The sequence below is a fragment of the Geotrypetes seraphini genome, chromosome 3 (assembly GCF_902459505.1).
Source record: "Geotrypetes seraphini chromosome 3, aGeoSer1.1, whole genome shotgun sequence".
Classification (NCBI taxonomy): Eukaryota; Metazoa; Chordata; class Amphibia; order Gymnophiona; family Dermophiidae; genus Geotrypetes; species Geotrypetes seraphini.
In genome coordinates, this window is record NC_047086.1 from 95,304,915 (window position 1) to 95,321,614 (window position 16,700).

General features: G+C 43.1%; 1 protein-coding gene across 1 annotated transcript; it reads left to right on the forward strand.

Moving 5' to 3' along the window:
- The first annotated feature begins 9,079 nt into the window (after positions 1–9,079).
- LRATD1 (LRAT domain containing 1) lies at positions 9,080–12,339 on the forward strand. The gene is made up of 2 exons (XM_033935599.1): positions 9,080–9,224; positions 10,094–12,339. The coding sequence occupies exon 2, from the start codon at positions 10,132–10,134 to the stop codon at positions 10,948–10,950; it is 819 nt and encodes a 272-aa protein (XP_033791490.1). The 5' UTR covers positions 9,080–9,224; positions 10,094–10,131; the 3' UTR covers positions 10,951–12,339.
- Positions 12,340–16,700: the final 4,361 nt, after the last annotated feature.

A 16,700-nucleotide genomic window follows, 5' to 3' on the forward strand; every position in this document is an offset into this window, starting at 1 on the left:
CTAAAGATTAGTGCGCGCTAACCATGCACTAAATGAAAAATACTTATGCAAGCTCTAAGGAGGCATTAGTGTTTAGCGCATGCGGTATTGTAGCGCGCGCTAAAACTGCTAGCACACTTTAGTAAAAGAAGCCCAAAATGCTATAGCTTGCTAATGCTTGCATTGCTTCTTGTGCTTGGGAAAAAATGCAAACTGTATTTTAAATTTATGAATCGGTGTTTGTTCAGATGAATTGTAAGAGGTGAAACTATCTTGACTTACCAATGTCATTGTCTAATTATACAGGAATTTAGAACTGTATTTGTGTGTGACTGTTTATATGAGATATCTGAGTTATAAAACAATGTGCTTTCGTATTTAACCTGCCTGTTAGATCTGAGCTTTTGTATGTGTTAGTGTTTGAGAATTCTGGGAAATGTAGTACAATTCTCTAACAGGAAAATACTTGATGAAAACGTATCCTTTCTCTCTCACTATTTAAGTCTCAATAATTGTGTAACCTGTAATTATTTATTTATTTGTTGGATGGAAGTGAATTTGATATGACAGTATTGTCCAATTGATAGTCTCTTTCTGAAATCTTTGATGCCACAAAAATTAATTTAAATATTATTTCTTTGACACGTGTTCAAAATACTTTGGGACCGTCTTTATTTTGTTTTTTAATCACAGCTTTAAATCAATGGTTGAAGATCTGAAATGAATTACACCATTAACTGAGGTCTATTGGAAAATGTTAACCTTTTAAACACCCTTTTACAAAAGAATAGCATGGTTTTTAGTGCCAGCCGTGGCAGTAATAGCCCCTATGCATATAGGAATTCTTTGAGCGTGGGAGCTGTTATCGCCAGGGCCGGTGCTAAAACCCACGCTATGCTTTTGTAAAAGGGGGGGGGGGCATAAGTGTTTAACCTCTGTGTTATTTTGTGATTTAATATATTTTGATTTTTGTTTACATTCTTGCAAAAAAGATAATGTTTTTGTTGATATGCTTGCCCAAAAGATAATGCTTTCCTGAATGTCTTAATATTATCTGAGCATCTGTGCACTGACTAATTCATTTATCTGCATGATGTACAATTTGGGTTTTGTATCAAACATGGAACAGAGTTACTTTATTGACTGTAACAACAAAAGAAGAACTGGCTGTGTCAGGGACGCAAAATACATTTTGTCATAATTTGATAGCAGTGTTGCTTTGTTTCAGTAAAGTACCTCAGAGTTTTCCAATTTCTTCAATGCTTTTTAATATTTTTATGGGCTCTTTACAAAAGCATTTTTTTTTTTCTAATGAGAAATGTATATTATCATATGCTGCTGATATTTTTTAATAATTCCAGTGAATTTAAATATGTTAACTATCACTGATAATATCTCAGATTGCATTAATAAGATTGGAGACTGAGCTCACTCCAGGGCAAGTGGACACCATCGGAAAGCAAGTGGTCCATAAATCATCTGGAATTGAGAGCCATTCATTTGGCGTTCAAATCATTAGAGGCGTGCACACCTTTAGGCCTTGAGAGGCCTCTGATGAGCCAATTGTCCAGGTATGGATGAAACTGTATGCCCATCCTGTGAAGATGAGCTGTTACCACATCCATCACCTTGCTAAAGGTGCACGAGGCCGTGGCCAATCTGAAAGGCAACATCACAAATTGGAAGTATTTTTAGAGAACATGGAATTAGAGAATGACACGGTGACAAAATTCATCACCACTCCCATCCTCGCAGATAACCGCGGGAAACCATCCCATGCCATTCTTTAGTGTCTATCTCAACCTCAGTTCTTCTACACCAGAATTCTTCAATGCAAGGCTTGAGGGTCAGTGGCTGTGCCCCATTCATACTCTGATTCTTATGTGAGCCAACTATAGGATGATGAACCAATTGTGACATCACTGATAAGGTTGGCTCTTAGACATTGGTGGAATGAGGCATTATGACATCACAATATCTGTTCTGGATACCAGAGACTGTCATTCTTTAGTGTCTATCTTAACCTCAGTCCTTCTACACCAGCATTCTTCAAAGCAAAGCTGGAGAGTCAGTGGTTGTGTCCATTCATACTCTGATTCTTCCCTCTCTCCTTAAGGAATGACATGGAGATGGTTTCCAATGGCTATCCGCAGGGACGGGAACGATGATGAATTCTGTCAATGTGTCATTCTCTACATGGAATCTCAGGTATCTTCTGTGATCCCCAAAAAATGAGAAAGTGAAGATATGCTTCTGCTAAATCTGGCAAGGCTAGGAATTCCCCCAGAGCCACTGCAGTGATGACTGACTTGACCACCTCCATGTGGAAGAACGAAACTCTCAGTGCCTCGTTTACTGACTTTAGGTCCAGGATAGACATCCAATCTTCTGTGGCTTTCTTGTGCACTATGAAGTATATAGAATATCTGCTGGAGCCCAGTCAAGAAGTCAAAGATAATGCACCCGTCTGGCAATTAACAACTCATAACTAACACAAATTGGGACTAATTAAAAAAGTTACACTCACAACTCGAAAAGCGTGATTCTGTAAAAAGTATGTACCTGTTGCAGTGTGTGAATCTGAAAGGGGGGTCGTGGACAAGGGCAGTCTGTGGGTAGATCAGGGGCGTTTCTAAAAGTTAGGTGCATTGTTATAGAATACGCCCGATGCATGCATAACTTAAGCACAGACATTTAGGTTTTGTTTTAGCTGGCCTAAATGGACTGTGCTTAAGTTATGCGTCGCATACCAGTGCTAAGCGGGATTCTATAAAAAGCACATGCACCCTGTAGCATCGCGTTTAGATCCGTTCTAGTCCACCCCGATTATTTTTGGTGAAATATATAGAATATGTCCCAAAGTGTATAAAAGTGGCTCATTTTTCCTGTTTCTCTCAGGGAGCAATTTACATATTTCTCCTACTATGCTGCTGATCTCTCCCTTGGTTCAGTGATGTAACCATTTACAAATGGTTACATGTCTCTCGCTGTCAAAGCAAAAATGTGTCAGTTAAAATGCTTTTCTTTCTCCCTCAAACAATTTACCAGAGCCAAAGAGAACAAATCCGCCTTAATCATTTTACCCAAATATTTCTCACTTTCCTTCTGTCTATGGAAAGCCCCTTTCTTTATTTGAATAGCCAGGGAAACTTGGGAGAACTATTGCTCACCCTTGGAAATTAACTATGAGAAACGGATCTAATTTTGGGGATCTGCCAGATACTTATAACCCCCAACTGACCTCTTTTTGAGACAGGATGCTGGACCCAGTGGACCTTAGTCTAACCCAGCATGGCTTTTCTAATATCAGGCCTCTTCTTTTTCTCTTTACCTTAATTTCTTGAAAAAAAAAAAAATGATTGCTAGATATTGCAACCCAATCAAGAGATTGATTCGACCACATTTTGGCTGTCAAAGAAAAGTGGTCGAATCAGTCTTTTGAACAGCTAGTCTCTTTTCTTCCAACACTACAGCGTGCACAGTAAGTTTGAACTGGATGGTGTTATCTCAATCTTGTGAGAAGGGGATTTAGGGACTGAACAAATTTGGTTGCAGATTTGGCACTGAAACCAGCTCAGTGCCTTTTCAGCAAAAAAAACAAAACTGTCCCACACCAATTACTCGACTAGTGCACCCCTCATCCCACCCTGTAGACCAGGGGTGTCAAAGTCCATCCTCAAGGGCCACAATCCAATCGGGTTTTCAGGATTTCCTCAATGATTATGCATGAGATCTTTTTGCATGCACTGCTTTCATTGTATGCTAATAGATCTCATGCATATTCATTGGGGAAATCCTGAAAACCCGACTGGATTGTGGCCCTCGAGGAGGGACTTTGACACCTCTATTGTAGACACTTTCCAGATCTACCTTAAGAAGTAAGCCCTAGTGCTCTAGTGGCCTCTCTGGGGGCAAGAATTAACCCCACTTATTCCTGTCCTGTACTGTCAATCAAAATGGCTGCCGAAATTGCTGTGGGAGGCCCCAACAGATATTTTCAGATTCACTCCTGCCTGTGCTGGTTCCAATTGAAAAATGGCTGCTAGGACCTTCTGCAGCAGTCTTGTCAAGCTGCCATTTCGAAAGAGCAATGGCAAGGGGCAGGAATGAGGGTAGTTTGTTCCTGCCCCTGAAAAGGTCATTAGAACACCAAGGATTGCTTCTTGAGGTAAGCCTGAGGATAGCAGAGTGATTGCATGTGTGTGTGTGTGTGGGGGGGGGGGGGGGTAAAGTGGGGCAACTGTTGGGGGGGTCAAATGGGGAGGAAGTGGGGACTTTTGTGGGTGCAGTTTCAGTTTCTACCAAAACTGAGCAGACAATTTTGGGTAGCACATAGCTCACCAAAAGCTACACAGTATAACTATTAAAGTATGCCAGCAGTAAATCTGAGGAAAAGGTGGAGATGGAGATAAGAACATAAGACTAGCCATACTGGGTCAAGCCAACAGTCCATCCAGCCTAGTATTCTGCTTCCAACAATGGCTAATCCAGGTACCATGTACTTGGCAGAAATCCAAATACAGGTCAGTCTCAATTATCCAACCATCTGGCATATCTGACAGACCTCTTGGTGCCATCACTTCATCACTGTTAAGAAGCGTTTGGCTTCTCTTCCTGTTTTCTGGCTTTACACATTGCAAGGAAGCCATGTTTTTGAGTTGAGACCATTCTTTTCCAGTATACAATAGCTTTTGGACATGGGTCCCTGCTTTTGCAGTAAAGGAAACATTTTTGATCTGAGAAACTGCTTCTATCAATGCTTGTTTGAGCACTGGATGAAGTTAAAGGAAGAGCATAAGAGTTGCCATACAGGGACAGACTGAATGTCCATTAAGTCCAGTATCCTGTTTCTAAAAGTGACCAGCCCAGGTAACAAATTACCTGGCAAGATTCTAAGGAGTACAGCAGATTTTATGATGCTTATCCTAGCAATAAAACAGTGGATTGGCCAAAGCCATCTCAATAATGGCTTGTGGAATTCTCTTTTAGGAAATTATCTAAACCTTTTTTTTAAACCCTGCAAAGTTAACTGTTTTTACTGCTTTCTCCAACAACAAATTCCAGGGTTTAATTACCTCTTCCCTTGGTGCCCTGATATCCTCCCATGGCTTCCAGTATTACCTCTATGCTGATGACTCCCAGATTTACCTCTCTACACCCAAAATTTCACCTAAAATCCTGTTTGATTGACATTGCTACCTGGATGTCCCGCCATCATCTGAAATCAAAAATGTCAAAAGCTGAGCTGTTCCTTTTTACTCCTAAACTCTCTGCTACTCTCCCTCTATTCTCCATCTCTATAAATAATAATGTTATAATTCCAGTCTGCTCGCCACCTTAAAGTCGTCTCCGACCTCTCATTTTCTATGGACATCCAAAAGACTACTAAAGCCTGTCGTTTCTATCTCTACAACAGCTTTGACCACTGCAATTTACCATATTTTTGCTCCATAAGATGCACTTTTTTCCCACCCAAAAGTGGGTGGAAATCTCGGTATGTCTTATGAAGCAAAAGTACAAATTTTGTTACCCTCCCCCCGTACCATTGTAAAGTCCACCCGCCTGCTGCCACTGCACCTTTTTTTTTTACCCTCTCCCCATCCATCCGCCGTTCCCCTTTTTTACCTGGTGGTCCAGCACCCTCGTCTTATTTCCCGGCCAGTGGCAAAAGAGATCAGCAGCACAGATGTCAGGAACAAGCTTTACGCTCTCCCGCTTGGCCCTGTGCTGCTTTCCAAATGGCTGCCGTAAGTTCTTGCGGGACTCACGAGAACTTACGGCAACCATTCGGAAAGCAACACGGGGTGAGTGGGAGAGCGTAAAGCTTGATCCTGACGTCCACACTGCTGATTTGTTTCGCCGCTAGCTGGGAAATGAGGAGCCCGGAAATGTGAAGGCTGCTGTAGCAGGTAGGGAGGGAGAGAAGCCAGCTGGAACTGCTGGTCAGAATTAAAAAAGGTACGGGAGGACTTGCCTGGGGCTGGCTGGTTGGCCTGGAGCTGGATGGCTGCATTGGGGCTGGCTTGATGGTTTGGGGCTAGCTGGCTGGTTGGCCTGGAGCTGGCTGGATAGTTTGGGGCTGGCGAGCTGGCTTGGTGCTGGCTGGAGGGCTGGCTGGGGGCAGGCTGGCTTGGGGCTGCCTACCATTAGACGTGCCCTCTACTAGATGTGCCCTGTACCCTTTCCCGGCCTACCACTAGACCACCAGAGGGGGGACAGGGTACAGGGCACACCATTTGTTCAGAATATTTTTTCTTGGTTTTTCTTCCTCTAGAAGTGGGTGCATCTTATGGTCAGGTGCGTCTTATGGAACGAAAAATACGGTACGTCTTCTGAACCACTCTTCCTCCCTGCAATCTGTGCAAAACTCAGCTACACGATTTATCTTCTGCCAACTTTGCTACACTCACCTTACCCCTCTCCTCAAATCATTTCACTTGCTCCCAATCCATCGCTACATACAGTTCAAACTCCTATTACTAACCTAGAAATATGTTCATGCTGTAGCCCTTCAGTATCTTCTCCTTTCTTATCTCTCCTTATATGCCTCCCCCAGAATGCCGTTATTTAGATTAGTTGTTTTTATCTGTACCCTTCTCCACCACTGCCAATTCCAGAATTTATTCCTTTCATCTAGCTGCCCCTATGCCTAGAATAAACTACCTAGTCGGTCAAGTCCATTTCCTTCACCTCACTTAAAAGTAGACTGAACACTCACCTTTTTAATATAGTTTTCAATTCATAACCCTACTCCACACTGCCCACCACACTAGCCAGCAGATTAACCATTCCCCACTAATTGTATCCCTCACCCTGACATCCTTTTTGTTTGTCTTGACTGTTTAGATTGTAAACTCTTTCTAACAGGGACTGTCTCCTTTGTGACTCTGTACAGCACTGCACATGTCTGGTAGCGCTATATAAATAGTAGTATAAATGAAGTCTGGGATTTTAATTTAACATGAACTATGCTAAATGCCAAAACATGAAGCAACCCTCTGGACTATTTTGTTACCAAGGCCCTTTTCCCCCATGTAGAGAACTGGCTTTATTTGATTTTATGCAATTGAATATAGTTACAGTTACCTGGACCTTTGTAGTATTAGTTGACTCTTTTTGGTCTAAGGTTATCTTTAATTTTTGTTGTAGGACTTATATTTAGGTGCCAGATTATAGAATTGCCTTTTGTGTTCATGGTTTTGGAGAGAGCTGTAGAACCATTGTGTTGTGACCCCTGATGAAGGCAACTGTATGCCGAAACACAGCTGTGTTAAGTCTTATTGTATTTGCTACCAGATGCTGAATTGAATAAATGCTTGTTGTGATACTCCAGTGGCCACTGCCTTGTTTTCTGTTTCTGCTGTTTCGTCAGGTGAGGCCAGTTTATCCTTCCCTTTTTTTTTTGGTTTTGTGTTCTTAGAAATATAGAAGCATGATGGCAGGTAAAGACCGAATGGCCCATCCAGTCTGTCTCTCCACAGCATCCCCTTTCTCCTCTTCCCCCTAAAAGATCCCACAGGCCTGTCCCACGGTATCTTAAATTCAGATACAGTCTCTTCATCTCCACCACCTTCACCAGTGACATGTTGTTTTGATCATCATAATACATGCAAGCTATCTAATCCCTTAATTGTCTTGCTTTGAATAAATTGTAAGCTCTATAAACCAGGGACTGTCTCTTACCTGTTTTTGTACAGTGCTGAATATGTTTAGCAGAGCTATAGAATTGCTTAGTGGTAGTGCATTCTCCTATAGAGTGTGCAACTCAGAAAGCCAGCATGATTTCCAGCTGATATAGAAGCATTATTGTGAGAACAGAGCTGTACTAAGAACTACATTTTGGAGAAAAGGGATTAATAAATAATCTAGAACAATAAAGCCCATGTACTAACTACAGGTGGCTCCGCATACACAATAATATATGGGAAAACACCCTGCATTATTGTGTTTGTGGATTGTAATGGGCATTATTTGCCCTGACTTTTTTTTTTTTCAGATGTCATTTTTCATTTACAAAGCTGAACACAACATTTCTACAAAATCCCAAATGAGGGGAAGAAATGCAAAATAGGTCACTGGTGATTTTAGCATGGAGAGAGGTGCATTTGTTGTTATAAAGTCAGCAATTTCATACAGATTTGCATATTATGATACTGACTGCTAGTTAGTGAGTGCATCCGCCTCAATGTATGAACTGCAGCAAAAGACGCCTGTGAGATTCCTATATTGCTATTGGCTAAAGGGTTTTCCTATTTTATGTCCATAAGAAAGAGGCACTGTACACATGATACCCACATTCCTCAAGGTTCAGATGGACTTACACAGTTAACTGCACTGTATCAATAAATTAAAAGAGAGACACGGCTTGAAAACAACCTTTAAAGGTTGGGATGCCATGACACTGCAGAGAGAGAGAAAAAAAAAAACGGGTCACTGAATGCAAGGTACAACGCTGCAGGGAACGTGACTAACCTGCTGAGATGAAAAGAATCTCAGTTACACACTTGCAGCGCCGCAAAAACCAATGCACTACAAAGCAACATGTTTTAATTCGCCAAATCTCTTGAGCACCTGGGCATATAGCTACAATGCCCGATTCTGTCTACTAAAATCCAGTGCCTGTAAAGAGAAAATCGCACTTATTAACGTGTGCTGCAAATCTAAAGGGCAGCAAAAAAAAAAAAAAAAAAAGAGACCAAAGCACTTTTAGCTTGAGTGTTAACGTTATGGAAATTGCTAACAGGGGTTATGCAATTACCTGGAGCCCCAGTTACTTACCCGAGCCATTTCTTCCAAACAAGAGTGCTCGCGATTAAAAGGACTAATGGAATGAAAAACAGCCCAAAGTAGCAGCTGCCCGTACGTTTTCAAAGCTTTGTTGACGTTTTTCTCTCCTAACCCCTCCGCCCCCCGAACAAGCTTTGCACAAGCAGAAACGGCGGCCGGTCTGCCAGCAACTACCTCTACTCGGCACGGCCTTTGATTGACAGCTCCAAGCATCCTTCCACAATTGGGCACAAAGCGAGCAATCGTTTGAAACGGCCAGCCAATGAGCTCCGACCGGGGCGGGTTCTCGAACTCTTCGCCTCTTGTACTCCGAGCGGCGCAGGTGTTTGGAGCCTAGAGCGGGACCTCCTATGACCGGAGCGCGAGAGCTCGTGAGGGTGTGCGCGCGCGCGGGCTCCCCTTTGCAGCATCAATGGCGAAAAGAAGTCTCTAGGAATTTCTCCAAAGCAGACGCAGGGGTATGCAGCAGCCTGGCGCCTTCTTAGGAACAACATATATTTCTAGGATTTTGTCCCTAGAAGACTTGCACATATTTATTTTTCTTTCCAAAATAAAACTCGTCCGACCTTCCTCCCAAAAGTCTGGCACGTTTTGTTTTCGGAGCCAGATCGGACGAGCTGCCTCTGGACTAGAGAGGGAGCTGCCGTGGCTGAGACTTGGGGGGGGGGGGGGATGATCGTTCTTACTACTGGTTGCTGCTGCTGGCAGTCGGGTGACTTTTTGCAGGGATAATAATACTGCCACGCACCCCTGGGAGTTTTCTTCTCTCCCGTCCTTTCCAGTGAAACGTGGAGGGGGGGGGGGGAGGAGGGATTTTTATTTGTTTCTAATGGACAGATCCCAGGCTTGCAGCAGCAAGATATCCAGCTGGTTCATTTTTGCCCAGGCATAAATATGCCTTGATACGGACGTTGCCCCACAGGCTTAGAGAACTGCAAATAAAGTTGCTGGGGGGGGGGGGGGGGGGGGACGCTTTCTTGTGTAGCTGAAGCGTAAGGTTTTGCCCACTTGTCATTGCAGGCGATTGCTCGTACAGCTGCAATACAGAGAAATCTAATGTACTTGGAAAACGATGTAACACTTTTGTTGGCTTTTTGTCTTGAAACGACCTTCAAGAGAACCCAGCCACCAAACTTTTTTTTTTTTTTGTGCGTCGTTTTTAAAAGAGCGGCTGGGAAACTTCCCAGAGGGAATCTGGTTTTAAACCCAGCCCGGAGCTATGGCGGGAGGGGGGCAATGGTAGCTGGAGGACCTGCGAAACCTGTTCGGCGAGCTTTCACGCTTCTTGCCTTCGCTTCTCTTTTTTTTTTTGTCTGTGCTTGTGCAGATCTGGCGCTTCCCTGACCTCGCCTCGCCCTGTCATTGATGGGAAACCAACTGGATCGCATCACCCACCTGAACTACAGCGAGCTGCCCACCGGGGACCCGTCGGGGGTCGAGAAGGACGAGCTGAGGGTCGGCGTGGCGTACTTCTTCTCGGACGAGGAGGAGGACCTGGACGAGCGAGGCCCGCCCGAGACCTACGGCGTGAGCGAGCAGAGCCCGGCCCGGGAGAGCCACCTGGTGCGGAACGAGCTCGAGTTCTCGGCGTTCTCGCGCCAGGAATGCATCTTCTCCAAGCTGAGCGAGACCCAGGACCTGAACGTGCACCCCGCCAAGGGGCTCCTGGCCCTCTGCAAACCCGGGGACCTGCTCGAGCTGCTCTTCGCGCGCTCGCCTGCCGATCACGCGGCCCCCGCGCCCTCTCACTGGGCGGTCTACGTGGGCGGCGGGCAGATCATCCACTTGCACCAGGGGGAGATCCGCCAGGACAGCCTGTACGAGGCGGGAGGCGGCAGCATGGGCCGGGTGGTGAGTAGCTGGTACCGCTACCGACCTCTGACTGCGGACCTGGTGCTGCAGAACGCCTGCGGCCACCTGGGCTTAAAGAGCGACGAGATCTGCTGGACGAACTCGGAAAGTTTCGCCGCCTGGTGCAGGTTTGGCAAAAGGGAGTTCAAAGCCGGCGGGGAGGTGCCGGCGGGGACCCAGCAATATTTCCTAAAGATTCATCTCTCGGAGAGCAACGTCCACACCCTAAGGTTTCGTAGTCTGGAGGACCTAATAAGAGAAAAGCGCAGGGTGGATGCTAGTGGCAAGCTCAGAGTCATCAAAGAGTTTTCCATCGTGGATGGGAAGGAGTAAGGCCGGAGATGTAATTCGTTCCCGAGCAGACTTGTCAAGGCTTGCATGCCAGCCAGGCTGCACCTCTGGGACTCACGTTGAGGCTCATGGCGACATTCCAGAAACCAGCATTAATTACACCATAGCCAGTATTTTGTTTGGCTTTTAATAGCATAAAGTGCACAAGAAAAAGGAAGAAAAAAAAAATCACTGTTGACCATAGTGTTGATATTTTTACTGACCATTTTAGAGACATGCTCAATGAAATTTCAAATTGAAATTTGATTTTCATGGCTTTATTCCATGATAGGTTAAAGGGGCCATAACAACTGAATTCAGCTAAAATAGTTTAGCTGAGTTTTCTTTTTTCTCCCTATTTTTTTTCTTAAATCTGTGGAAAATCATGCTTTTCACTAATGTTCAGCACTGTACTTCAGCTTTAACTGCAGCCCACACACCATTCCTGTTTAGAGTAAAATGTAACATTTTGGAATTTATGATTTCAAGGGATGCAATGCACCTACCTGTAGCTGGAAAAAAAAAAAAAAAAAGGCTTTTCTCATGCAAAGTAACTGTCTCAGTTTTATTTTTTTCTGTTTTCAGTTTCTCCCTTGCTGATTGGTGACCTAGACCAACTTTACAATTTTCCCAGCCCTCCTCCTTTCTATGGATTTAAAAAAAAAAAAAAAATCAAAGTTGGAAGACAGCCCTTTTCTAGATTCAGAGCCAACAGATGCATATATAGTACTAAAAAGGGTCTGTTGCTAAAATCATACAATTGGATCACCCTCAATAATTGACACATTTTCCGGGGACCAAAATTTCATGCTCCCCATCTGTAGGTCTTCCACATCAACCTGCAGTGCAGTAACACTGCATTATCATGTTTTAGAGAGAATGCTGCAAGAAAGCACAAACATTGTCAGTCTTTCATAGCCCATACTTAAGTCTATTTTTTTTTTTTTACAAACAGAAATCGATAAGTTACTTGTTCTTGCCACAATGAAAACTTAATATATGACAATTACTTTCATCATTGTAGAAACCTAAAAGCTAGAAAATGAGTGGTTTTTATTTTCTTATTAAGTAAGGAAGCTCTGCATTCTAGTTCCTTTTCCAAGGTTCACTTGGTTTTTAAACCCTTTCAGAGAAAAGATTAGGATATCGAAAAAGCACAGGTCAGTAGCTGTTTTTAAGCCGCTTTAGGCAGTTCTAGCACAAAAATGTCACATGCTAAGAATGTTTGTATGATTAAAGTCAGCTACAAAATCGTCCTTTAGACCAGGTACTTTTGAATGTATTGTTGGTTGTCTGGAAGAAAAGGCTTTTCCTTCTTTCTGTGTTTTTGGCAAGCTTGCAGAAATTAATCAGAAATGTCAGAGTATATGCACTTTTTTTTTTTTTTTTTTTTAAGAATAGTTCTTTAGGTTAGCAATTCTGTCTAACCTAAGTCCTAAAATCTGTTCTCAATTGTATTAAAATGCCCCATTCTTTAAAGCAAAACATGAAAATCTTGGGCTTCATTGATCATAGTATAAGGGTGCTGCACTACTTTTCTAGAACAGAAGAATTACTGGTATATCAGCAAATAAATCTTGCCTCTGATGTCACTAGGGAAACCCACATCCTGGAGTCCCAAGTCCTGTTTATTAGTTGTGTCGGTTGTAAAGGAATTCTGCTTTGTGGATTTTCTTCTTGCTAATGCAAACCTAGCAAATGTTAACCCACACAGAACATGCTTCTTCTGTTGTGTCCCCTGTACAAAAGTACACATCTATGTCATAGCAGTGGTCTTAATTTACATATGTGTTTGTTTCATAGATTTGGTGGAAGGTTTGCAAAGTTTGACCTTTTTATCCCAGAGAAATAAAGTGGCTAAATTAAGATCTGGCCACCCCATGCATAGTCATCAGTGGCAGTAAGTTGTGCCTAGATTTCAAACAGGGATTTGTCTGACCCTAAGTTTGACTTCCTATATAAAATATATATATATTTTATTTCCAAATACAGCAGGACATTGATTCTGGTCTTCATAAAATGATATGTATACCCTATAAATTCTTAGAAACCCCACACTTTTAAGAGGCATATCTACATGTAAAACAGCATTCTAGGCATAAAAAAACCATGGCCACCTTTCTAATTACCCGCAAACTTAAATTTGGATGCATACGCCCCATATAGTCAAAGTTAATAAACGTGGCCAAATGCATTCCTGAGAAAGGATTGGTAATTTTATAAAATACCATTCATTCTATTCATGCAAAATCAGATTTATATGCACTAAAGAACAGGGGCAAATGCATTTGGGTACTTTTCTTGGGGTAATTTTGAAAGAGAAACTACAGTAGGGTGTGTCAGTTTTAGGGGTAGATTTTTATTTTTTCAAACTTTACAAACTACTGGTGACCAAACTACTTAAAGTGAATCTTACCTACATCAAATTGCAGTTGAAATGGGTAGATATTAATCCCCTCTTTTACAAAGCCACACGGCAAAAGCCCTCAAGCCCTTTAAATCTCTATGGGCTTTGGGGCAGTTACTGCGGTGGTAGGGGGGTGGTGGTAAATAATATTTATTTGAATGTATAAATAGTCTGAAGACAATTATGCGCCTACAGGTGTAGTTCAAATGTCATTTATGCAGTTAATGTTAATGTTGTTTAACAAAGTCCAGCAAAGAGGCCGTATCTTGTTTGCTTCTGTTCCAACGTCTGAGCTCTAACCCCTAATATAATGTTCCCTCTTCTCCTGATTGTACACATGACCAGCAGCCTCAGTTGTCATTTTTACACACCTGGCTATGATGGCCAGTCTGGAATCACCATGGGCTTGCTCAGGAATACCTTGATCTCTGCTGCTGTTATGGTGCAGTTCAAGGGAGGGCCAGAGACTCCAGAGCTCCAGTCAAGTAACTAGATGAGTGCAGTTGCCTCAAGGTTGATGAATGATGTTTTCTTGGGTCTCACCCTTCTGTCTCTGTACTGTTACTTCTCACCTCCTTCACCTCTGATCTTCAGTATCTTCTCCATTGCATTTCTTCTCCCTGTTTCCCTTCACTGCACAACCTAGCTTGCAGAACTGATTCGCTATAAGCATACTAAGCTGACCTTCTTACTATAGATATGACTATCTTCCTTACCTCTTCATGCTGTTTTTTAAACAGTTGCAGCTGGAAGAGATACCTGGGACCCCGTATCCAATTGCTATTTTTTTTTTTTTTATTAAATCAGCTTACCTTGTAAACACCAACAAAGAACAGTACAGTTATTCTTAAGTTTTCAGATTCTTTCCTTTCAGATTATGCTTCGAAATCCATATTCTCATGAACCCTGGAGCTGTTGTGAGTAGAGAGTTGCGCCGGGACAGAAATCCCCGCCAGAATCCTCTCTGTCCCCACCCGTCCCCACCAGGATCCTCTCCGTCCCCACCCATCCCTGCAAGGAATTACCTCCATCCCCGCCCGTCCCCATAAAAAGCAGCAATTACTTCTGACAGGATCATCAATTCCACAGTTTCTTTTGTGTTTGTGCTACTGTTTTCCTTGTGGAATCTCTTTGGTGGAACCCTTTTTTTGTTTTCTGTTCAGTTAATTAACTTATAAACCCCCTCTTTTACTAAGGCTGACGTGTCCTTTATATTATATGAATGAACCCTGCTTCCAAAGCCTTCCATCCCCGTGGGAGTCCCGTTGGCTAGAGGGGGGTCCCCGTGGGAGTCCTGTGGGCCAGAGGGTGGTCCCCGTGGGAGTCCTGTGGGTTAGGGGGGATTCCCGTGATCCCCGTTCCCGTGCAGACCTCTAGTTGTAAGCCATCTGCTATATAACACATGTTCTATTTCCAGCAGAGCCAGATCCCTTGGTAAGACCTGTTCTAATGGTAGATCAAAACTATGACTATATAATTGTTAACTATCTTAAGTCTTTGATCACTTCATCACTCAGCTGAGGAAAATATGGACCAACAGAGATCTTAGAAAAATCAGGATCTATTTCCAGTTCAGTAGCAAAATCCAGCATTTTAACAATGGGACTTGCCCATTTGTTATTGCTTAATGTCTTGCCATCTAAAGTAGTCAAAGAAGGTCAGATTCTGTAATTGGCGCCTAAAAAAGATAGCTGCCTAAAGTTAGGCACTTGTTGCATGTCAGTCACACTTAGGCACCCATTACAGAATCGTGCTTAGCGGTACCTAACTTAAAACAGGCGCTTGTAATTTAGGCCAGGGTTTTAAAGGCCTACAATATAGGCACCCTAGTCCTTTAGAGAATCGCACTTAGTGATGCATAAGGGGTCCTTTTACAAAGGCGTGGTAGCGGTTTAACGCGCGGAATACCGTGCGGTAAACCGCCTGCCGCGCTAGTACCTAACGCCTCCATTGACGAGGCGTTAGGATTTTAGGCTGCCGCGGGGGTTAGCGCGTGATGAAATGTCCGACGCGCTAACCCCCGTAAATGCGTCTTGAGAAAAGGATCCCTAAGTCTTTCTCTAAACATGCCTACATTGGTGTTGGGCGCCAATAGGCACCACTCAATCAGCACCTATGTTTTGTAGCATCCTGCTGTCGCTAAAATCGTCTGTAGTACCTGAAGAAAGGAGGGGGGCCAATGTTGCACCGGATTTTAAAAAAGATTCCAGGGAGATCCGGGAAATTACATGCTGGTAAGCCTGACTTCAGTGCCAGTGGAAACAATTATAAAAAAATAAAATTGTGGAATACGTAGACAAACATGATTTAATGAGACGGAGTCAGCATGGGTTCATTTGAGGGAGGTCTTGCCTCACCAATTTGTTTGACTTCTTTGAAGGTGTGAATAAACATGTGGATAAAGGTGAGCCGGTTGATGTAGTGTATCTAGATTTTCAGTAAGCTTTTGGCACAGTTCCTCATGAGAGGCTCCTGAGAAAATTATAGAGTCATAGGATAGGTGGCAAAGTTCAGTTGTGGATTAGGGATTGGTTATCGGATAGAAAACAAGGTAGGGCTAAATAGTCATTTTTTCTCAGTGGAGAATAAACAGTGGAGTGCCACAGGGATCTGTACTGGGACCTGTGCTATTTAACTTATTTATAAATGACCTAGAAATTGGAACAACAAGTGAGGAGATTAAATTTGCAGATGACACTAAACCAGCAGTCTCAAAATCGCAACCCACGGGCCACATGCGGCCCACCAGGTACTATTTTGAAGTCCTCGATCTGTAAGCAATTGTTCACTCCACAAGTGTCTAGCGGTCACTATAACCTCACACAAGCGCTTTCCTGCGTCTGTACGCGATTGTGAGGTAGAGTTCAATCGCTTGCAGACGCAGGAAAGCGCTTGCATGAGGTTACAAAAGTGAGAAGGGCAACATTCCAGAACGTAAGGTAACCATTGGAGCAATGACTGGAGGCAGTGCAGCTTGTGGGTGTGTCCGGTGCTGGAAGTGGTAAGAGCTGAAGGCGGCTGCGGACGCCTGTTATAACTGTTATAATCTTTTGTTAAGGAAAAGGAAAGATGTTAAACTTTAACTGTGAGGACCATAGAAAAAATAGGGTGCTTGGAGGGCCGTAGAAAAAATATGTCCTTTAAAGGAAAGATTTATAAACTATAAAGAGTTTTACCTCATCCAAATTGTAATTTCTTTAATAAGACATTAACCTATTTTTTCTGCGGTCCTGCAAGTACCTACAAATCCAAAATATGGCCCTGCAAAGGGTTTGAGTTTGAGACCACTGCACTAAACTGTTCAAAGTTGTTAAAATGCATGCAGATTGTGAAAAATTGCAGGCAG

Bases quoted from the DNA above. Each gene is read 5' to 3' on its own strand.
- LRATD1 (XM_033935599.1), top strand. From the start codon at position 10,132: ATGGGAAACCAACTGGATCGCATCACCCACCTGAACTACAGCGAGCTG.